The 24,715-nt window shown below is 43.9% G+C and overlaps 1 protein-coding gene across 1 annotated transcript; it reads right to left on the reverse strand.

The window, feature by feature from the left end:
* Positions 1-456: 456 nt before the first annotated feature.
* Positions 457-24,219, reverse strand: chrnb2 (cholinergic receptor, nicotinic, beta 2). The gene is made up of 6 exons (XM_084357749.1): positions 23,869-24,219; positions 11,750-11,895; positions 10,635-10,679; positions 8,830-8,939; positions 5,166-6,294; positions 457-2,887 (listed from the first exon to the last, which is right to left on the reverse strand). Exons 1-6 carry the CDS (start codon positions 23,915-23,917, stop codon positions 2,738-2,740), a joined length of 1,629 nt encoding a protein of 542 aa, XP_084213875.1. The 5' UTR covers positions 23,918-24,219; the 3' UTR covers positions 457-2,737.
* Positions 24,220-24,715: the final 496 nt, after the last annotated feature.

Genomic DNA, 24,715 nt, shown 5'->3' on the forward strand with positions numbered 1-24,715 from the left:
GTTTTATTAATGAATAATACAGTATGAGAGGTTGTAGTTAAGTCTTCGACATGCCGTGGTGCGTTCAAGTTCATCATGCTGCTCCTCACAAGGTGTGTATGAGCAGGTACTGACTGTACCCACATTCCTGTTTTTACGACAGAATGATGAGAACTTGAAGTGACCTTGGCTGGGCCCTTACACCCACGATTGTTTAAAAGCTTCCTAGATGTAAAAAAAAGCACAGCCAGAGTGCGTAGGTGTGTAGGTGTGTGTGTGTGTGTGCGTGTGTGTGTTTGTGAGAGGAAGTTTCCAGCCTCAATATTAGAAAGCCAGGAAACGTTTCTTTCTTTTCCCTCCATCCTGTGGTGTAAGATTAATGGGAAGTTCGGGTAATACAGTAATTTACAGATAAGTTACATGTGTGTGAGAAAAAAAAACCCCAAACAAAAACATGCCACGCAGACACATTACTGATTAATCTGAACCTACAACCTTTATTGGACTGGTTTTAAGGTGTGCACAGGAGCAGATTGGAGAGTCAGGAAGGAGGAGGTGAAAGAGAGGAGGAGGGGGGGACGTAATGAGAGAGGAAGTGAGAAGAAAGGAAGGAGAGAGTGGAAAGGTCGAGGAAAGAGAGAGAGAGAGACAGAGAAAAGGAGTGGACAGCGGCACTTTTGTCCGCACAGCCTACAGTTTTTCACAGGTCTCTGGTAGGCTTTTTACACTTGGTCGGAATCTGTTGGGGATCCCCCCTGGGTAATCCCACCCTCTGGAGACACAGAGACAGAAAGAGACGGAGAGAGAGAGAGGGGGGGAGAAAGAGAGAGAGAAACAGATAGAGAGAGAGAGAGAGAGAGAGGGAGAGGCAGCTCCCTGTCCAGGACTGAGCTGCAGATTTGGCCACATGAGCGTAAAAAGCCAGGGAAACTCGCAGCGAGTGACAGTGACTGAGGATTAGACAGAGTTTAATGGTGGCTTTCCTCTGCAGTAACAACACTAACAGTCTTTTGTCTCTGCCTATCCTGCTTTATTCCCTCCTCGCTCTCTGGATTGTGCTTGCTGCGGTCAGATCATCCTGTTTTTTTTAATTTCTTTTTTTTTTTCAGTCCTCGGCTGCAACATCATCATAAAACATTAGAAACACCTCGCGTTTCTTTCTCTGCAGCTCACTAGCCTGATTCTTCCACTGCCAGCGCTGGGCCCTCTTGTCATTTCTCTCTTGTTTACTGAAAATTTAATTCATCCGCCACTCCCTGCGCGCTCCAAAAAGAAAGGGCCTTTCGCTTCTCGCTTGGTTGTCGGGGAATAATGCAAAGGAAAAAACCCGGCGTAATGAGCAGGTGTATATAGAATGAAGGTAATCACGATTTCTAATTGGACTACAATGTCAGCGATGTGTTCGTCCATGGCAGACCAGATAAAGGGGGGAGAGAGGTTGCCAGAGATTGATAGAAGGGAGGAGGAGGGGAGGAGGAGGAAGGGGCGCACATACAGTATGCTCCTCTGAACATTGTATCTGACAGATGTGATAATGCATCAGGGTATGGGGGCACGCATACACATACATACACACGCGCTTACATGTATACATATGCTCTGAACATTACATACTGAAATATGAAATTACATATTAATACACATAATAGCTTCCTTCTCATCGCTCCATCGATATGATTTGATTTACATGTTTTCCGATACTGATCTCGGCCTGAGCTCGTGACACTCACAGGAGGTCCTATACCCACCATCTTGGCTCAGACTGCTCAGGAGCTAGACTCATCTTCACTGCAGCTGTGCACTCTGGCACAGCAGGCTCCAACCGGCACCGCTGCTGCTGCTCTCTACTTAATGTGCACGACTCTCCGAGCAAAAAACTGTCCATGCATAATCTATTATCCCCTCTGACTTCCATCTAATATTGCAACCTGGCTCTTTCTTTAATATCAGCCCCCCCCCACCACCACAATCTGTTGCTTGTACACGTATCGTGTTAGTGTGCGCGTCACAGGCTGTGTAGTACAGTTTATATCACATTCTTGTTTAATCTATACAATCATACAACACACCGTAGCCTCTCTATCAGCAACAGACCCTTTGCATGAGCTAACACATAGAGAAATCTTAATAATATATTCCTAATGCTATACTGTGGTAAGCTGCTATGCTATGATAAAATATACGGAATCAGTTCACTGACGGAGTGGATTTCTGCAAAAATAAAGTAAATGTAGAAGAACCGATATGAACCTCCCTTCCCTTTCTGATTAACTCCCACTGACATCAGTCGATATCATGAATGAGTAATGTCATAGTTGAAGGCGGGCATGTCATGTGTCGATTAAGCAGTCAGCGACAAGCGGGAAGTGTTGATTGGCTGCCGTTAAGAGTTCAACAAGGAGCACATCAGAGCATCCTCGCTCCCTGGCTGGCTGAAGAGGAGAGCAGGGAGGGACCCTTCCAGCAGAAAGGGGAGGTCAGTCCATGAAACATCTGGACGAAAAACTGCAGGTATGAGTATGATGGTGTTTTTCCTTATTTTTTTTTTCTCTCTTCATACAAGAAAAATGTTCGTTGCAAAAAATGTTATTATAAAGGTAATGGGCGTGATTGCTGTTCAGTTCCAGTTCTGGTTCCAGTTCGGTAGACACAATAAAACCCAGACCCGGCCCCCCTCCACTCCACCTCCAGCCATTGTCCTGCTGTGCTGATTGGGCGGGGGGAGCCGTCCGTCGTCGTGTGCGCGGCCTGCGAGCCGTCAGCCAGGCGGGCTGATGGTCTTGACAGTGTAATTCTGGAAGAGCGGCTGCATGAACATGCCCAGCGTGCCGAACACGCACACGAACACAAAGATCCACAGGAAGAGGCGGTCGATCACCATGGCAACGTACTTCCAGTCCTCGCTCACCTGTGGACAGCGTTGGGCAAGTTACTTTCAAAACGGCAATATATCACACATTACTAGTTACCTTCACTTTAAAGTAATATATTACATTACAATATAACTGTCTACGTCGAGTAACATATTACTTATTACACTACTTTTTAGTTACTTTCAACAAAACGCCCAAATAAACTGTATAAAACAATGAAATAGCCAAGATCTTTTTAAATATAGGAATAGCCTCGGACACAGAGATGAGCAGGCAGATAAAGGATCAAAGTCTGATATATTATGAGGAATATTATTAGGAATAAATATTTTTAATTGTAGGCTCAGTCATATGAAACACAGCACTTCTATAATGTAGCCTATAATGACATGACAAGACAAAAATCTCCTTTTTATTTTAGTCCACAGAACAAGATGTGCGCTCAGAGGATTAGGCATCATCATTAGGTCTATGAAATATGGCTCATTTAATTCAGGCTTGGCTATATTAAACACATGCATAGCCTATGCTAATATGGTCATGCACGGTGTGGATGGCTTCGGTCGGTAACACGGATTGTAATGCATTAGGTGACATAACTGTAGTAATATATTACTGAAACATTATTAGTACGTTTTATTTCTCCGTTACGGCTAAAAGAAATATATTAGGCTTAACCCCCAACACTGCCTGTGGATGGGGAGGAGGAGGAGGAGGAGGGGGAGGATGTTTGGGGATGGAGTGAAGAGAAAGATTAAGGTGAGCAGAATCACAGCGTCTCTCTATCTGCTCCTCAGCTGTTCCCTATGCAGAGGGTTAATGGAGGTGAAGGGTTAATGTGAGCGGAGACTCGCTCCGCCACACAGCTCTGATGAGGTCCAGCACGAGTCAAGGAGGAGGAGAAGGACGCGGGAGACGAGCGAGAGAGAGTGATGGGGGGGCAGAGAGACGGAGGGTGCTGACACTGTAACCCCGGTGATGATGACTTGGGGGGGAGGAGGAGGAGGAGGAGGAGGAGGAGGGGAAGAGATGACGTGCACTGTGCCAGGAGAGGGAGGATTTTAAAGTGGTCGGCATGGCAACGGGATGGCAACCGTGTCGATGATGGACAGAATTACAGAGGACTGTTAATTCCCGTGTCAGTTTCTTTCACTCCAGGCTGGTTCCCTAACATGCCTCGAGGACGAGCGATAAAACACACCACCCTCGCTCCGCTGTCTCGGCTCCTCTATCCCAGCGCCTCTCCAGTTGTACTCCTTCTCTATGCACACGTCATGCCGCTGCTATAATTACATGTCTGTGTTGAATATTCAGTGGGCTGCGATTGCGTCACCAGATCTGTCTCCTTTGCTTATGCTCCGGCGTGGTCCCCCATGCGTTTCAAATGGCAAAGCGAAACGACACTGCTGCATCATCACTATAACTTGATATGACACCGAAAGGACGGATCCGTGCTGCTGCTTTATGCTATGATTTTTATCCACACAGAAAACGGATGATAACTCAGAGGGGAGCCTGAGCGATGCATTGGCAGGCGGGTATGTTCAGCTGGAACATCAGCTGAACATGAAGTGTCTGTTGGCAACAGATTGCGAAGCAGTAAACTGCAGCAATAAAGGATTTATTGGAAGCATCCTGGATCATTTACTTTGTGCTTTTTTGTTTACCTTAAAAATAAAACTGGTTTTATGTGTCACATTATTTAAACCACGTGGACGCAAAGAACTGTAAACAAACATCAACATTGTCACATTATAAAGTTGATATGGAAAAATTGTTAGCTACAGTCGTCTATTCATAGATTCAGCAGTCACGGAGAAACACGAGCATTTGTTTCTCAAGCAATCTGACGAATACAAGTCCAAGACTGACTCTCCTTTAGCGGTCGATTCATTGTTAGTATAAAGGTATTCAGCTTCAAATATTTTGTTCTTTAGGGGTGGGAACTGTCAGAGAACCAAGGAAACGTACAATATTAAGACGATCTTAACCGTATTGCAATAACATAACCTTTCTTCAACTGCTTATTATGTCCTCAAAGGAAAACTGTGTCATCATCTGTTCTAATAAGATAAAGCTTTCAGTCTGTTCATCTCACTACATTGATTTTTACTGCAGCAACAAGGATCGTCAAGCTGACCAACACTGTCATAAAGGTTACGGCACCTGATAAACAGTTTGTATTACAGTCTGTATAGTCCAGTTTAACTGAGCGGAAACGTGTGTGGATTAATAATAGTCTGTTTTGCTCGAGCAACACAGGCTAAAGGGTTCATGGTGTGAATGGTGTCACAGAGATAATATTATACTCACACTCTGATCGTCATCCTCGCTCTTCATGTGGTTGGCGATGAAGCGCACACCTTCCACGGCCTCCTCGAAGCCTGGACAGGCTTGAGCCAGCAGGGCCTGAGTCAGAGCAGGTCCTCCTGCTGCTTGCTTCCCCCGCGGGAGGTTTCCAGAGCCCCCCTCCCGGCCCTCCCTCACCCTGTTCAGCCCATCCATGGATCCCCCTCCTGCTCCTCCCAGATCCCCTCCAAACTGTTTAACAGACGCCCGGTTCACGTAGCAGGTACAAGGGTCACTGTCCTCCTTGCCGAACACCCCTGTGGAGGTTCCCCCTCCGTTCCCGCCAGCTCCTCCGAGCCCGAGCCCCACCATCAGGGCCCCTGCCTCCCCGCTGCGCCCGCCCTCCTTCTGTTCCTGGGCTCTTCTTCTTTGGCGCAGCCGCTGGCGCTCGCAGCTGTTTCTGGGCTGGCGCATGAAGAGCAAAGCAGGAAGCTTGTTGAGGAAAACCAGTTTGACCCAAGGAGGCATGGTGTGTGTGGTGGGAGAGCGGTGGTGTACGTTGAGCACACACACACTGGTGACGATAGAGAAAGTCACGAGGACCATGGTGAACATCAGGTACTTCCCAACGAGGGGGACGTCTAGTGAAGTGGGCGGGACGATCTTGGAGATCAGCAGCAGGAACACAGTGAGCGCCAGCAGCACGGAGATGCAGAGCGTCATCTTCTCCCCACAGTCGGACGGCAGGTAGAAGACCAGGATCGCCAGCGAGGTGATGAGCACGCACGGGATGATGAGGTTGATGGTGTAAAAAAGAGGCTTCCTGCGAATGATGAAGTCGTACGTGATGTCGACGTAGGTGGGGTCAGCCGGGTTCTCATTCCGTCTGCCTGGCAGGGCGATGATGTCCCACTCCCCGCTGGGTGTGAAGTCATCCATGCTCGCCACATCAGCGCGGAGCACCAGATCGATCTCAGTGCGGTCATACGTCCAGGAGCGGAAGCGCAGCGTGCAGTTCTGCTGGTCGAAGGGGAAGTGCTTGACCTCTATCTTGCAGGCCGACTTATAGATGGCCGGGGGCAACCAGAAGATGCTGCCGTCGTAGGAGACCACGGCGTTGGAGTAGAACGACACCTCGTACACCCCATCGGCACTGAGAGACAGGGTGAGAGGAGAAAGACAAAAAAGGAGAAGCAGGGTCGATGATTTAATTTGTAAACAAAAACTTTAATGAGAGGCCATGTTTCCCCGAGTCCTGGAACATGACGCATCTCATTATGCAACACAGATTCATTAAAGAGCTCCAGGACACACACACACACACACACACACACACACACACACACACACACGGATCTGGATGCTTTTAAGTGTTTCAGGGCAGCCGGGTCACACACACCTGCTTCTACAAACACAAGGAACACGATGAACACGCAGTCTAGACAGGAAACACGGCTCGCAGGTCAAACCAGGTCGAGTTAAACAGCTCAAATTAGACACTCCGGTCAGAAGTCAGCTGACAGCATTAACGCTGTAGATTGAATTTCCCTTTAACTCAACTTTTGGCAAGAGAACTAATTAATGATTGCTACTGCTGCGAGATGTGAGTTTGATGACTGATTGACCCACCTGCAGACATACACTTTAAAAAATGCCAAATTTAGTAACAAAATCATATGGAGACTGTTGTATCTATTGCTGTTTGGGTGACTGACAGACGTTGGAAGCAGTGAAGACGTGGAGGATAGCGTGTCGACCTGGGGTCTGTCTCCGGGATTAACGGGATCATTTTATCGAGAGCTCGGTGGGTCAGGGATCTTCTAATCTTTAGTAAAGTAAGGAGTGAGGCTGGGAAAGAGGAGAAGGCCAGACAGATCACTGTACGCTGATGAGCTGATTTACATACTGCAGGCTGACACTCAGTTTCCATTACATTGGGACAAGTGGTCCGCAACATCTTTACCTCCCTCAGACATGCAAATTCTAATTAAAAACTGAGAAGACGAGGTTCAGTACTACACGTGAAGGCTTGTGTTATAAAATGCATTACAGTGGGTCATAGTAAATGCAAAGACTTTCTGCTTTTCTATGTCATTTATGACGGTAAATGAAGAGTCTTTGAGTTTTGTACTGCTGGTTGCACAAAAAAGCAATTTGAAGACATCACCTTGGGCTCCGGGAGAGAGAGTGATAAGCTCACAATAAACAATTACAATAAATTTAAACGATTAATCATGAAAAAAACGGCAGATAAATCAATAAAGAAATTGTTAGTTGCAGTCCTGCCAAGACCTGCGCTCAGGACTGGATTAGCGATGGAGCAAAGCGGCCCCAGAAGTTCAGGGTTCACTGTTCACAGTCAATTGTTTTTAGGAAATTTGATTAATTGCAAATTCTGTCTGGGAATTTGTACCTCTCAGGAAAAATTTCAGCTAAGCCGGGTCCTGCATTTGTGGTCCCAGTGTTCAAATATAGTCTTAAGTTTTAATTAAAACTAGATTTATAGTTTATATTGCCCTCCCACGGTGCATATTCTTAAGTAAGTTAGTGTTTAATTAAATTACAGCAGAGTATTCCAGCACCGGAGTCCTAGTTGGTGTCTGTGTGCACTCCACCTGATGGGAACTTCAAGGTGACAGGGTGTATACTCAATGCACAAAGTGTGGGCCTGTGGATCAGGGTCAATAAGGGCTAAACAGCAAATGTTTTCCCCCTGGGCCCCCTTATAGATTCATCCTGGCCAGCACTGGAGGCAGAATCCAAATTTACAGCTGTGTATTTTAGTAATGCAAAGACAGTCATTTATTTATTATTGACTCTTTTGACGATCATTTAGTCTATAAAAAAAATGCTCCTTTTGTCCAACCAACAGTCCAAAACCCAAAGACTCTTCATTTATTTCCACAGAAAAATCATTTTGGGTAAAGCAGACTCCAGGTTTAAAAAAGTAGTCCACTTGTACTGGTGGACTCATTATGGACAGTTTAAAAACAAATGATCAAACTCAGTACAGCAGAATCAGAGATATCAACTTCTTTATTCCACACATTCTTCTTCTTTCTCAAAACCTGGCGCCTACATTACCCACAATGCAAGTTGGGTGACATCACTGGAGACAATTTATCAGATAGATAAAAGCCACAAAAGGCTTCATACCACTGTTTTCACATACGTAGTGGTACGCTCCAAGACCAGTAAACACACATTAATGTGTAAAATTGGTGAAGTTACCCTTTAACAAGCTGCAACCAGCAAATGTTAGACATTTTTGCTTAAAAAAATAACTTGAACAGTTAATCGTTTATCAGAAATAGTTGCAATTAAATTTCTTGCATACAGCTACTGTACATGTATTTATATCTAGGTGTGTGCTGCAGATGACTCCATCTTTGAAGTGTCTCATGAGATACTGTATAGTAATGTAGCACGAGTGATTTGAGCAGATCACAGTGGACACATTCAGTCATGTGTGGCGGACCTGTGTGTGTATCACACAGTAAAACTTCTGGCGTTTAATTGATGCTCTTATTCAAAGTGATTAACGAGGGTGGCAGCTGGATCAGATCACCTGGGAGCTACCTTCAAAACATCATCAGTCTAATGTGAGATAAGTGCGTGCTTTTGTTGCGCACGCTTATGAGCCTGTGTGTGTCTGGAGTGAGGACAGGACGGTGAGTGAGTGACTCACTTGTTGTAGAGCACCACGTCAGGCAGCCAGATGTGTTTTGAGGGCAGCCTGACCTTCATCATTCCATCAAACTCCTCAGGGACCCAAGTCAGACGATAGTCCTGCCACTCCTGAGGGCCAATAAAAAACAAAATGCTTAGTCACTCATCCGCCGATCACACAGCGGCAAGAAGACATCTTGAGAGGAGCCAAGAGGAGAAGGTCTGTCTGTCAGTCCGTCGGTCAGTTGGTGGTCAATATGACACATCACAAGCCACATGAGCCTGAGGAACATCCTGTACTGACTGTCCTTCTACGCTTACATCATACTTTTAACTGTAAGCCTAAGAGGCAGAGTCTACCCTGACCCTGGATGGTCTTTTAAACACTCCCAGCCGCAAACCAATCAGGATGATTAAAATGTCATCTACAGTGAGGCTCTTCCTGTGTGTGTGTGTGTGTGTGTTTGTGTGTGTGTGTGTGTGTAGTGCAGCAACCATCTTCATGTCCTCTGTGTAACCTTTTGTCAAAGACAGCATTATCTTGTCCCGTATGTTGTGGGTCAGTCATTGACGCTGCCACAGCGAAGCCTCTGCGCCCCGCGACAGCGTCTCTGTCTGGCTCTTCTATGTTACGGCCATGTTGGAGCTGTAATGCCCGCGCTAGGTCGCCTGCAGTAACTGTGATGCATTACGGTCATTACAGTCCGTCTTGGCTCAGGAGAGCCGTCCTTGGCTCCCCTGCTTACAGACTCCAGGGGATCCATAGAGCACTGATGGCCATTCCACGCTCCGTTACATGTCATAAATCCTAACTTGCTCAGGTGCAGGAGTATGTGCATGTGTGTGTGTGTGTGTGAACATAAGACAGGAAAAAATGCATGAAGGTATAAACAATCTAATCAAAACGGCAGCATCCACGATGGTGACATTTCAGGTAACTTTCATCTCTTTAATTAGATCTAAATGTAAAGTCCAAATTGAACATATGTGTGTGTAATTTGTTCTAACACCTGCACCCGAAAGCAAGCGCATACGTTGACGATGTGTGTGCGTGAATGCTTTTTGTATACATGTTCTAGCATGTTATAGGCCTCAGCTGTACACATACGAAGAGCCAGCCATGTAGAAGAGGGTCACAGCTCAGTCAGAGTCACATAATTATTTCAGGTTAGGAAAGGTCTCACGCAAAAATCACAAACTACCCAACTGAGAAAAAGGTGTTAAGCAGCGGCATCATCGGTGGTCTGTGCTTAAGGTGTAAAACAAATCTGTGTTTCGTGCTCATGAATTTCAGCTCTCCTCTCATATTTCTCCTGTCAGATTTTGAGTCTTCGAGGCCGCGTATTGTTTGATGTCTCTCTCGCCGTCTGACACTTCAGCAGTCACGTCAGATCTCAGAGCTGCTGCTCCACATGAGCGCAGGCAGATTAGACTCCTCAACCAGCGGAACATATGGACTACGGGGACGCATCTATGAACCGTCGCTCATATGTTCTGGTTCTACTGGTGTGATAACACTGTTGCCTGTGATTATATAATGTACATCAACATGTACAGTGCAGTATTTCAGAGAGAGAGAGAGAGAGAGAGAGAGCATTATTCAGTGTCCTTGTTTGTCTTGGTTCGATTGTCACGACCATCCTAATCCCTGCGGTATGTGATTACCTTCCACTGACCTGGCAGCAAAACTGTGAAGTCAAATATTTGTTTCGGTGTTTGGTCTATATTCTAACCATCTTCCTGCCGTCATCTCATTTTTCTCTGCGCTGCAGAATGTTTACTATGTCAGGACGGTAAGATGAGCAGAAGAGTGGGAAGTCTCACCTGTGTTAGCCAGACATTGGTGGTCATCACCTGTTCTCTTTCATGCTGCAGAAAGAGAAGACATATGCATTACAAACGATGATGATTAAAGTGGTGATTCATTATAGCAATTTCAACGCATTGACGGATGTGTCATTTTTTAATGGCATAAAATTGAGGCAGCAAAGCGGAGATGTACTGACTTTTAGTCTGAGCTAGGCTGAGTCGAGCTTAAAGAACGTCCATATCGTCACAGTGATTGATAACCACATTTGAGGAATAATTGCTAAAAATGGTGTATATCGACCAAGTATCTGTCCGGCTCTATCTTTTACTGATGGTGTGCTTGGAAGGAGTCGATGACATTTAAAAGCAGCGCCCTCTTTAGCGCTGTTCACGACTGCACTGTACAACTTTTGTTGGCTATCTACACATCATCACGGATGTTCAGGCTCTTGTTACGATTCCACTTGGCATCTAGTGCTTATTGCTTGAAAAATGGAAATGGGATGATGTAATGGATCTTGAAGAGGAAGGGGAAACTACCATTCATCCCTGAATGATTAGAAAGTGCATCTGCAACCTGCTTGGAGGTGGTTAGATGACGAGAAGGTCCATCTCAGGTGAGACGTGGCAGAACTTTAACTTGGGCTTTTATTTTATTGTTTTCTTTTGTTAAGATGTTCAAAATACAAATATATAAATCAATCAATCCACCAACTCGGCGCATTTAAATACTGCATGTCCGTAAGCGCAATTGGAAAAAAAGCTAATGGGGATCCAAAACCATCGAATACATTATAAAACTGTTTGGCTGAGTAGAACTCTTCCTGGTGAACAGATTGGGCCATGGAGCAAATGATAATAAGACCGACTTGATGTTTCCTGGGATTTACATCATTAGGGAACTTCATTTTCAGCCTGAATACAAACCATTTTTGCAGAGTCAGGAAATGATTTCAATTTTAATTATCCGGCAGCAGCGGCATTACTTTGTGCACCATACAAAAGCCTCCTGAATGTGATTAATGACATTGTTTTATGTAACCAAATTGAAAAGCTGAATATCACATTGTATCATTGTGAAAAGTGCACACAGATCCAAACACGCAAACCGGGTGCGTGTGCGCACTCACCACGCTGATGAGCTGGGCCAACGACACCATCAGCTGCACAGTAACCAGCTCGGAGCCATTAGTCGCAGGACGGATCAGTTTGTTGTAGTGGGCTGGGTTTAGGAGATGCTCCACCAACCGCTCCTCTGTGTCTGCCCCGAGGCCTCCTGTAATGAGAACGCATTATCATCACCATCACCATCATCTGCCTCTATCGTGAGACAAAAAACACTTAAGCCATGTGTGTCTCTCTTGGCATTTGTTTAGAGAGGCTCTTATCAGACCTGATGTGATCATACATCTCTGTACATCTCAATCTCTGCTTGGCCGCTGCCCTCACTGCTAGCACTGAGGGCGGGCTATCCATGTGTACCGAGAATGCAAAGCCTTTGAACCATGGCATTACTCATCACTGCCGGCTGGAGCACGTCAGCACAGCTCGATACACACTTCTTACAAGATCTGACATCATAAGAATGAGTCAACCAGTCTGAATGTCTCTATCGCTATCCGTTCTGTCTCTATCGCTCTCTTCGTGCCTCCGTTCTGTCTCCATCTATTCTCCTCTGCTGTGTTGCACTTCTCCCCAACTGCCAGTCTTTTGTAGCTTTAGGTTATTTTCACTTCATCTCTCACTTCCCCTCCCCTCCTGTCCGCCATCCCTCCATCTGTAGCAGACTGTAGTCGTAGCCGTGTGAGTGGAAGAGCTTGGGCAGGGCTGTCACAACACCACACGCAGGAGGGGAGGCGTTTTACTGAGAGACACGATGCACAGAGAAAAACAACTGTTCTGCACCTCCTCCTTCCTTCCTTCCTTCCTTCCTTCCTTCCTATCTCTCTCTCTCCCTCCTGCTAGTCACTCCTGGTCTCTCTGGCATCTGCTGGCTCCTGTGCTGCGTCTTTTCCAACTCACAATTCCCTCACACGTTCCCCCTAAAGATAAACACAGGCTGCTCGCTGCTGCTCACTTGCTCCCAATGTTGTCATATTTAAACCTGCTTTTTGAGAGGCTATTAACGGTGCAGGAAAACAAACATGTCAAAGCTGATGTGAGTAAAGTGAAAGGTCCAGTGTGTGGGATTGAGTGGCATCTAGCGCCGTTGTTGCAGATCGTAACCAACTGAGCAGTCCTCGTCCAACCCTCCCAATAAGTTTGCTCTAGAGCCAGTGTTTGGTTTGTCCATTCTGGGCTACTGTAGAAACATGGCAGTGCAACATGGTGGACTCTGGAAGAGGACCTGCTCCCTCTGTAGATATGAAGGCTCAATCTAAGGTAATGAAAACACTTTTTCAGGTGATTACTACACACAACACACTGCTGTCAGTCATGTTTGATTTCTATCATTTCAACATTTAAAGATGCACTATGCAACTTTTTTATGGGCCTATAAACAGAGACAGAGCTCTAAACACAAGGAATACATGAGTTTTCAATTGACTTTAAAGACATTTGTTTACATTAGAGCAAAACAACAGGCTTGTATTTTGAGGTATGTCACCAAAATTGTTAATTGTTAATAAATTTACATAGTGCACCTTTAAGGATAAATCTTTTGGTACAAACAAGGAGAAAAAAACATAATAATATAGAATATTGCACAAAGACCTCAAACAAAACCCAGACCACTTCTCCTTCACCTTTAATTTCTTTGTTTTTGTTTTTTTGCACAAAACTAACAGGAACTGAATTAATTACTGGACCAATTATCAAAAGTCCATCGACAGAAAATTAGGTCATTTATCAAACAAGAGTGCCACACAATCCCTAGTTCCATCTCAAATGTGAGGATTTGCTGCTTGACATCACTCTAAACTTATTATAACTTATTATATATTAATATATTTGTGGTTCTGTCTGTCGGTCGGACAAAACAAGCATTTTATACACCAAATGAGAAATCGATTAATACAATAACCATTCGGTAAATTGATAATCATTAGTCACAGCCCAATCAATGGAGGGAAAAAAGAGAAAGACAGATTTACACAGATACATTGATAAAGTAAATTCAGTCTAAAGGACAAATACAGGACTCCTACATGTTTTCTATCATCAAATTCAAGCACTTTTCAGGCATTTTCAAGGTGCATTTTCAAGGTTTTCCAGCCACTTACATCTGTGGTAAATTCCACATTTATATTAGGGCTGCACGAAATGGTAAAAAAGTCATATTGTGATTATTTTGACAGATGATTGCGATGATTCACACACACACACATTTAACTTCTATCAAAAAATTGCTGCTTCAAAGATTTCAATAATATTTCAGTAAATTGTGCGGCCTTAATTTATATACAAATAAATACTAAAATTCATTTCATTTCATCACATTAAATCAGGTGTTATTGTGCTAAAACAATAAAAACTGTGACTCATGATAGCATCCTCCAGAAGGGTGACAAATTAAAGGAAAACACAAAGTTTATGTTTCACAATGTGTCACCTGTCTGCAAGTACAGTTGGCATCCTATATGACCTGTCAAGCCGATATAACACATTTATTTATAAAGTAATGCACTTTATCCAAAATAGAAGCAATTTTGAAAACACTGCATTTAAATTCAAGCATTTTCAAGGATTTCCAGCACCTGTAGAGTGAATAGAATGAATAGATAAGTTTGTGTTGGAATTCGTTGCATGAGTGATGTAAACACGGAAATGGCGATTTAGAAAGGAAAAATAAAAAGCTAGAAACAAACTAAATGTATTTATTTTGCCTGCACATCTGAACGTCTCTGAGCTCGCCTGACACTCAGTCCTCCCCCTCTTATCTCCCCCTCCCCTCCCTCTTGCCCTGTAGCTGCTGTGCTCACTGAGCAGGAATGATAGCCTCTGTCTCTGGATCAATGAGGACTCTATTCATGACCCGTAAACTAAACACGCAGTTCCTCGCTCCCCCCGCCCCCCCCCTTTTTAATCTCCTGTTTTTTTCCCCGTCTCTTCTGTCTCATTTTCTTTTACACTCTCTCCGTCTCTCCATCATCCAAGCCGGCCTATATTTCCTTCTCGCTCCCCTGACTGTCTCCATCGCTCTCTCCTTCCTGTTATCTCCATCTTCCCGACGCTGACAGCCACTGTCCATTTATTGCCCCTTCCCTCGCTAATCCGGCATCATCAATACACATCCTGTCAGCACACGTGTGTAGCGGTCTGGTTGTTTATTGTGCACAAGCCCCGGTTTTCTTTTTACGTGTGTATATTGTGTGTGTGTGTGTGTGTGTGTGTCTTTTTGTGTGCACACATTCATGAGGGAAATAAGCATTACTGTCTGCTTCTGAACCATATGAGTAATGTATATTATTCCCAGAAGCACAAAGCAATAACACTGTCGGATGAGACAGAAAGCTAATACAGTTCACTTAAACAATGATGAAGCAGGAAAGGCCGACGTTTCAGCTCGTGATGTAAATGGTGGTTTCGTGCTCAAACTAACGAGACGACAACTTAAAAGTCTTGTTGAATTGTCAAAAGGATATTCAGTTGTTGTTCTTTATAAACATTTTCTGAGAAGATAAATTATATTTGCTTTATATCATATTTAGGAAGCACAATGAAGCATTTAAAGCTATTAAAAATAATATATTGCACCTCAACCAAACCTTAAAGGAGGCATATTATGATTTATTTTGGTTTATTACTAGAAAAAACACATCGGTTTTCTCATCCTGTCCAGTGCTGCAGCACTGTATTCCCCCTCTGTCTGAAACGCTCTGTTTTAGCTCCTGTCTCTTTAAGGCCTTCCCCTCCCGAATACCCAGTCTGCTCTGACTGGTCAGCTCACACACGCCTGAGCCAGCACTGCTAACAACAACAGAGCAGCTGTGCTTAATCACTTCTTACATGCCAAACTAGTCGCTGCGTATAAAATTATGCAAATGTGTGACGTGTGATGTCACAAAGTCACAGAATTAAAGCTGGGACTACTGACGAGGCGTTTCAGGAGCAGTGTTTTCTGTGGGAGAAAGGAGCTTCTGTGGGTGTCGACTTTGATTTTAACTTTCAAGATCCACATGCACAAGAGCTTAAATAAAATGCTGGAGGAAAGGGGAAAAAAACCGAAAAAGCATGATAGGTCTCCTTTAAAGGTGAGAGCTGATTCACTTCATCTTTAAAATCTTATCGTCTGAGTAGCTGCATTATTTATTCATCTTGTTCTGTTCTTTAGAAACAGCACCGTCAAGCTTCACAGTGAACGATCGATAGAGATGAACCAACTTCACAAGGAGCCAAAACAATGTCTAAGGCCAAACTGATTCAGCTGACTGTGTACAGTTATTACATTCAAACATCATCTGTCAGCCTTTGCTTCCTTATTTCTTTGATGTTAGGACGTCTCAAATATGTCACCACAAATTTCAACAGGCCAAGGAACAGGTCTTTGACGACAACCGACAACGACTCAAGATCTTTTTTTTACAGGAGCTTAACATCGTGACGTAGGCTGTGACGCACATTAAAAGCATTATCTATTATAAAAATAAAATAACAAAGTTGGAGAACTGTGCGGTCCTGCCTCACATATCCACTCCGAGCCTTCCTATTCTCTGCTTATTTTTAGTTTTACTGAAATACTTGCATGCATGAGCTCAGGATGAAAGTCTAGACTAATATTTTACGCCACTGAGACAAATTAGAGACCCAAACAGCGAGTGCTGGTCTATTCTGGTTTGTGTTATCTCCTGCCTGCAAAAAATATCCAGGCACGCACTGGATCGCTGCACAAACATGTGAACCCGGCTGCTCATCTCCAGCACTTACTTCTAAACAAAGACTGATCTCTCCTTCTCTTCCTCTGTCTCCACATGCACATGACGGTCCGTCGTGCTAAAGGCCGAGCTGAGTGGTTGTAATGTTGCTGGTAGCTCAGGTTGTATTCTGGTTGTTTTCCAGTGCAAATATTGCAATCTTAATGTGACACTATGAATATTTCAGCAGGGCTCCCCATTAGACTCCGGAGCAGGGGAAGTTACACACCACCATGCATGTGCAAACGCACACACATCGCAGCGACAGAGCACTGGAAGAGACGAGACTGTAGCCATGGTCACGCTTTTCTTTTCTTCAACCTGTGTATGTCTCGCTCATGGTTTTATACGATCAGTCTCGCTTGATCACATAAAATCGCCGATCAATGCATTTAACACCGTGTGTTCTCTGTTTGCAGATCTACTTAGAGGCCAGAGTCCACACACGCCGTAAAGACAAATGTGGAGAAAATGAGGGCGAAGCGAGGGCTAAATTGAATTATCCCGCTAAGACTATTACAGTGATGATCTCTATTTATACAGCTCACTCAAATGGGAAAAGGTTGGAGGGAAACACAGGGTCGCTCTCCGCTCTTCCCTCCTCTCCGCGCTCTGCCAAAGAGACTTTTTGGCTGCTGCTGGGACCTTTTATGCTGAAATATTCTTAAATCAATAATGGAGAGATCCATTGATCTACTGGCAACACCCAATTGGCTCTGTAGTGCCCATAGAACTGAGATATTAATATTGATCCCTCCGTTCAGCCGCAATATCACAGCCCTTCAAAAACAAAGCCATCTCAGAGTGGACTAACTGAGAGCTGAAGCTTGACTGTCGCCAAATTCAACTAACTCCACAGTCAAGGAAAGTGAGCTGGTGCCTTTGTACCTACTAATAATGACGAGGAAAGGCAGTTTGACAACAACACCACCAACAAACTCTGTTTATGCATCTACTTTAGCATCTGTTCTTATGGAAAGCACCATAATGTGCTAATATGTTGTACTTACTTAACCCCTGACACCATTAACAACACAGCTGCTTAATATTTTGCACCATGCAAACAGAAAAATATTATATTTTACACACACATCTTAAGTATTTATGTAGATGAAACACAAATGATTGTGTCAAAAATAATGTAAATCTAAATTGTGGAACAGTGGAAGGGGTTAATGACAGATAGGGCAAAACGATATGAGAAAAAAAAAGTCATATTGCAATTATTCTGACATATGAGTCACGATTTTAGTGGGAATGTTAATTTTTTGTATTTCATTTTCACTGACAAAAATACTGATGTTAATCTTTCTGGGACCTGCAGCAAACAATCATGTTCTCTTACATCTGGATGACAAGATTTGTAGGCCAGAGCCTCTCTGTAGCACCTCAATGCTTCTTTCATGTATAATGGTATGTTGTGACAGATTTCACCTTTATTAAAATAGTATCTCCTGTAATTTAGATATCGTACTTGTGATTTCGATAACATTTCGACTGATTGTTCAACCTTTGATCCAAAGAAAAACAAACAAGATGCACACAAATGGACTGGATGTAACAGTATATAATACACAAAGACAAAAATATAAGATACAAGATTAAAAGTTGGCAAGATCAAAACACTGACATATAAATCAACTGTGTTTTTTATATGTGTGAATTTCTCCAGAACGGCTTTTTACAGGCTAACGCCTGATGGCACGAGTGCAATCAATTTTCAGACAAATGCTCGAGCTTAAACAACAGTTAATCGACTGAAGAAAAACAACTCAAATGATCGATTCATCTTTTTAAGTCATTTTTCAAATCACTTAATTCGCTGGTTTCAGCTTTTCAAATGAGAAGACTTGCCGCTTATGTCTAACGAGGACATTTGTAGACGTCACCTTGGAGTCGAGGATTTCATGATGGGCATTTTTCCAAATTGGATGACGTTTCAATTGGTTGACATGGACCAATTAATGGATTCATCGAGAGAGTAATCGGCTTAATATCTGAAAACAATCATTAGTAACATTAGTAACATTACTAATAATCGGAAAAAAACATATCGATCGATCCTTAGAGAGGAGAGCATGTAAAACGCAGCTCGTACTGGTGTATGGATACAGTGAAAAATGTGTATTTAAATTGTTTTGACAGATTTCAACATTTGTTGTCAAAATTGGCATCTTAGGTTTGAATATTTTTGAATACATAAGGTATTGTCAACCTAATTGTGTGAAATTAAAGGTCATTTGAAGAGAACATGTTTGTGATTTTACTAAAGAATAAAATTCACGTCCAGGAACCCTCACATTGGGGACATAAAGTGTGGTTTATCTGTACTATTTACAGCCTGAGGAGCTCAGCTGTTGGCTGAAAGGCGGTATGGCTCTCTCACTATACCGGTGCATATTTCAGGGAACGCAATAAAATACATCACTTAGACTGCATAATGCCTCCATCACAGCTATTATTTGAGCTATTATTTGGATACCCATAAATCCTGAGGCTGTGTTATCACCAGGTCCAAGCCTGCCGCTTGAGAGTAATATGTGCACATGAGGGGATAGGAGGAGGCCGCCTGTCTGACAGAAATACATGTATCTAGATCACATTCGGGCGTGTGGTGTCTTATCTCGCAGACGACCTGATCGAAATCATATCACACACGTATGTTTTCTCACTTTTCTGCAAGATAAAGCAGCTTATCTTCCTGACAGAAGCATTATCTTGAACACACTTCAACACACACCTGCGTCAGCCTTCCTTCAATGTAAGTCCACCTTTTTTTTTTTTTTTTTTTTTTTAAATATTCCTTATAAAACTCTTAACTTTCCAAACTCTTATCTGCCTCTTCTCCTCCACTGCTTAAGTTTCTATTAAACCTCTGTGCTCTCCCTCTGCTTCCCTCTAATCTCCAGGGCCACACACTGCCGCGCCGCTGCTACTACTGCTGCTGCACATTCATTCACACAAACACACTGACTCACGCGCGCGCACACACACACGCATAATCTCGCACAAAATCACACATGAGAGCACACAGTTTTACACACGGAATCACACACGTTCTCACATACAAACGCGGGCCCCCGTTGTGTGACCGCCGTGCATTTCTAATCGCGGACGCAGCCCCTTATCCGCCGATCTGATCCTGCTGCTGCCGTGTAGTGGGAGTCGGTCCAAAGAGATAGAGACGGAGCAAAATGAGAGCGCGAGATGAAGACAGATAGTGACAGATAGAGAGAGACACGGAGAGAGAGAGAGAGACAATAGGAGGGCTGTTGTAATGTGCAGGTTGAGATGCTGCAGAGATCAGTGGGCTGGAACAGTGCAGCAGAAAAGTGATGACAGGCTAAACTGACCGAGCAGAACTTTCTAGACCGTAGCACTGCCAAGGAAATGGTTAGTTGATATTCACTAAGTGCATTCAAAGAGCGGAGGACAAAGATTATGGCATAGGCATTCACTCACAGTCACACATGCAAAGAGGCCACCTTGGCCGTGCATCAAAAACGAGTCTGATTTAAAGATGGAAAAAAAAAAATGAAAAAAGCGAATCCAAGTACACTTCACGTCCTCTGGCTGATGAGACTGTCGCACAGCGGTGTGCTCCATATCCAGTAACCCCCTGCATCAGGTCAACTCAGCACCACAGACCTGTTTATTATGCATGGCCTGCAGGGGAAATGACAAGAGACATCCTCCTCACACAACAGGACGGCCACATCCTCACGGCAGCGTCTGAGACAGGTGCTGAAATGTCCTTGAGCGTCCTTGCCCAGCCGCTGACTGTGAGACTCCTTTTGTGCGTGTTTGTGTGTGTGTGTGTGAAAGTCTTACATAAGAAAGTATTGTTGTACGTCTGGAGGTGTAAAGTTGACTTTTTCTCTTTCTAATTCCATCAGCACCGATGTTTGCGCTGAATATTTTCTTGTAACGTGAGAAGTTCGTCTGCATCTGTGCACAAGTTGTGTTTTCTGAGTTGATGCTTGTGTTGTTTCTTTGCGGGGAATCTCATGAATGTGTATCACAAGACGACGCTCCATGTGAGCATCTCTACAAGCCGTGTGTTTTGCGTGTGTTTGTGTGCGGATTGAGGTTGCAGTCTCTGGGGATGAGGCTAATCAGATTTTCTTCCCTTAAGGGAGGATGAGTCATTAGTACTCCGGCGCTTGTGAAGCTCCTTAAACTGATATTTCTTGTCGGTAGCATTTTTCTCTTTTAGTGCACGTTTGAACTCAGGAAGTGATCGCTCGGGGAGAGCGAATATTATGCTCCAAGTTTAGGGCAGTTTAATAAACATGTCACATTCTTGTCATATTTGATTTTCTGCTACTTAGTTCTATTTGTAGTTTTTTATTAGTTTTTGGTTTGTTTTATTTGTGCTGACATTATTTTATTGCTTAGTTTGTATTGGAACACACGAGACGTCAGCCTCCTCAGCTATGTTCATTTTACTCCTGCACGTATATTTTTTAATTCTTTACTGCAACATTTCGATCAGCATCTTCCATACAAATTCCAGTCCATGCACATTTTTTAAATAATTTTTATGCAATTCAATTAATACATGATAACAATGACAAGTCAGTCTGTAGTGTCTATCTTTTGGGTAAATCTTTTTACATTTTTTTTGTTTAATCTCAACAAGTACTTGACAAGTTTTCCATGTCTAAAGTTTGTTCTATTGCCGATATCCATGAGTTTAACTTTGGTGAATTTGGCTGTTTCCGTGTCCTTTACACCTGCGTCATGGCAGTTACACGCAATATGTTGAAGGTAGATTGATACACAACATATTCTCTGGTTTCAAAGGTACTTCTAGGCCAAAAACAGAACACGTGTCTGTATTTCATGTGTTCTTGTAAGTACTGTCTTTTTTTTTCTGTCACTATGTAATTTTTGGAATTTCAAAATTAAACAGTAATTTAAGCCTACTGTAAAACTGTACACAAATTTGCTGTTTTTTGTGTGTCCATGTTAGGCCCTGGAACGATACGATAACAATACATTTCATGTCCAACATTAACTGTGTTTCACGATGTTCCCCGATAATCATCAAAATATTCCTAAAACTTATAATAAAAACTAAAATTGCACTAAAACATGCTGGAATCACTTTAACTTTACATGATCTAAAGGATAAATAAATGGTGTTAACCTCATCTCACATCCGATTTAACTTGTTTTTGTGGGAAATACAATGTGCAAGCGATGCCTTCAGCTTGGGGCAATTAGAAATAATTCAGTAAACCAGTACAGGACTGTACGTCAGCAAGCTAGACAGCTTTTTGAAGTCACTCACATGAGGATATTCACGATTATCTCGATAAAGAAAATTCACCACGATCAAATTATTGTGTTTTTTATCCCGATCCTGAGTCAATGTTTGTGCCTGGATATGTTGCTGGACTTAATGTTGTACATTAGATTCAACCTCCACTGTCAGTTTAATTATTGGTTGCACAGGTCAGCCAACTTTTGCACTCGTCACTTATACGTCATTCATCGTACTTCCTTCTCCACGGCACAGTCATATCTCATTTCAAAACTATAATGACTGTTTTTCTTTTGTTATTTCTGATTAATTGTATTGTCTGTTAAGCCTTTCTCTTCTTGCCTCTTTTGTATTTGTGAAGCAAACGCCACAACACAATCTTTGTACGCTAACAAATAGATTCTGATTCTGATCTGTGTGTATATCTCAGTGTTCTTATTTTTGTTGTGCAAGATAACTAAAAGTCGTTATTATAACAATAACCAGACCCTACTTTTGAAATACTACATGTGTTTTCTTTGTGTGTGTGTGTGTGTGTGTGTGCGTCTGCAGCTGGTGCTTGAAATGATAAATGGCAGGTTAATGGAGGTCAAAGCGTTTGATCTGTTACTGTACGTCCTTGTGATTGTCTCTGGATGTAATGTGATGTATTGTAAAGCTCTCCTTCCGTGTGTGTGTGTGTGTGTGTGTGTGTGTGTGTGTGTGTGTGTGTGTGTGTTTGACAGAAAGAGTTAGAGTGTATGTGTGACAGAGAGAGAGAGCAGGAGCATGTTGTCGCCATGGGTGCTGATGAACAGTTAGTCAATGTGAGGCAGATGGCCAGGTGTGTGTGTGTGTGTGTGTGTGTGTGTGTGTGTGTGTGTGTGTGTGTGTGTGTGTGTGTGTGCGCTGCTACACAGGCACTGACAAACTGTCTTTTTTGCTCAGAGGCTCTGCGCTGACCTCTGCCCTGTCACTACTATGGATTGGCTGCAAATATTAAGGCAGGAGTAATTCACCCAATCAGCTGACGTGCTTCCTCCCGCTCCTCTTGGGGCTGAGCAGAAATTAACACCGAATTAGAGCCAATTTACGGATGGGGAGCATGTCCAAGCACTCGAATGGCTTTACACTTAACGCGTAGCTCATTCGCTCCGGAACACGCTGCAGCAACAGCGTCGTAAATAAGACTCATCTGCTCGATGCACGTCCTCCACAGAGACCTGAAGACCATCTATCTGCCTGTGCAGGAGGCTTTTTTCCCGTACTGCTGCTTGATGACACATCATTTGTCCTCTGATGACAGGATGTAGAAGTTGTTTTAGCTCAACAGTGCCTCTCATTAACCTGCCCACTCAAAGCAAGACCTCAGTGTTAATGAGGGAGAGGGGGGGAGGGAGTGGGGGGGGTAAGTGGGTGATAAATAACATCATGTCATTCCCTCTCCCCCCTTTCTCTCTCTCTCTCTCTCCTCTCTCTCTCCCTCTCTAATGTATACTTAGAGAGGATAACTAATGCCACAGTGGCTCAGTTTTTTTTGGTTTTTTTTAAAGGTGGGTTAAAGCTTTGTTGGAGACTTCTGCACCTGCTGTGTGTTGTTGTGTCGTGCAAGTTCAGCAAAAACAAGCACTGTGCTCTTCAAAAATGTGCTCAATCCTGTAAAAAGTGTGATTCTGCCCAAACAAAAACACCCAAAATAACCAAATATAATCATGACACAACACCACATGGTGTACTTCATAAAGAAAGGCCACAACAGACTCCCTGCATGTAAGGGATTTCCATCAAAATCATGTTAGCTTCGCATCCGCTAATGCCTCCACACTGTGCGCATGTAATATATGGAGTGGGCAATATTTCTCCACTACATCATCCCGTCGCGCTGGCTGATGCTGTTATGAGAAAGATGGTGACACAGCAACGAAAGAGTCCCTTTTCTCTCCACCTCAGCATCCAACCACTCCTTTTGTTTCCCCACTCTCACATTACTTTGAAGAAAACCCATCCAGACTCCCCGATTGCGCGAACGCACGGTGAGGGTTTTTTTTTTTTTTTTTCTTTTTTCCTTTGGCCCTACAAAGGTGACGACGCGAGCATCGACGGAGCTGTCTGTGGAGCCATTATCGCACACGGTCAAGTTACTCACCTCCCGCAATGGCGAGGAGAGCCAGCAGCGGCAGCCAGCCGTCCATCATCTTGCGTGCGTCCGAGCCCGAAAGGTGTTCACCGCGATGGAGAGTGGAGAGGCCACCCCGAGCGCACCCGCAGTGATACACCCCTCCTCCTCACGACCCAAACCTGCCTTCAGTCTCTACCTGGCATGGTGGCGTCGGGGGCTCTCCGTCGGTCCGCGCTTCTTCGGAATAGAGGAAGAGGAGGAGGAGGAGGAGGAGGGGGGCAGGGTTATAAATATCTCGGCGGGGGCCAGGTGAGCTGTGCGCTGGGTCGTGCGGTGCGGGCTTGTCCGTGCTGAACACACCGCGCGCTCAGCGATGCGACGCGCTGGAGGAGAGGCGGGGGCGGGGCGCGGAGGAGCGAGGGGGAGGAGGAGGGGGAGGGAGGGAGGGAGGGAGGGATGGATGTGGCATACCTCTGAGGCTCCACAGCTCGGCTAACGATGCCAGCGACTTCCCCGCACAAAGTCGCACATCCACATAGAATATTCAGCAGTCTGGGCGTGTTTGTGGCGCTAATAGTGACTTTAAAGGGAACCCTGTCAAACTTCATGACATCTCTCATCCCTCTCTCTGCTTTATCTTTAATATCAGCCTCAAGCGCAGGTAGCTGTGGTGTCTCGTATCTTCTAAAATGCATTTTTCATCAAGCGGCCAAAAAGGAAATACGGGCACCAAAGTCTTTTTCATTTGATGTAATGAGAAATTCAATTAAAACAGAATAAAATAGTCAACAGGAGCGCCTGAGCCTGATGTAGTCATTATTCAGTGAATAATCCTCACCCTCCAAAAGCTAGAGGGCTTTCTCTTGCCTTCTCT

This window comes from Pagrus pagrus (genome assembly GCF_965226575.1).
Source record: "Pagrus pagrus genome assembly, chromosome: 7".
Classification (NCBI taxonomy): Eukaryota; Metazoa; Chordata; class Actinopteri; order Spariformes; family Sparidae; genus Pagrus; species Pagrus pagrus.

What these genes read in the sequence shown, in the direction of transcription:
- chrnb2 (XM_084357749.1), bottom strand. Translation starts at nt 23,917, where the DNA reads ATGATGGACGGCTGGCTGCCGCTGCTGGCTCTCCTCGCCATTGCGGGA. An exon ending in TCTCCTCGCCATTGCGGGAG is followed by an intron (nt 11,896 to 23,868) that starts GTGAGTAACTTG and finishes TTCTCATTACAG; the next exon opens with GAGGCCTCGGGGCAGACACA. An exon ending in GACGTGGTGCTCTACAACAA is followed by an intron (nt 6,295 to 8,829) that starts GTGAGTCACTCA and finishes CCTGTCTCTCAG; the next exon opens with TGCCGATGGGGTGTACGAGG.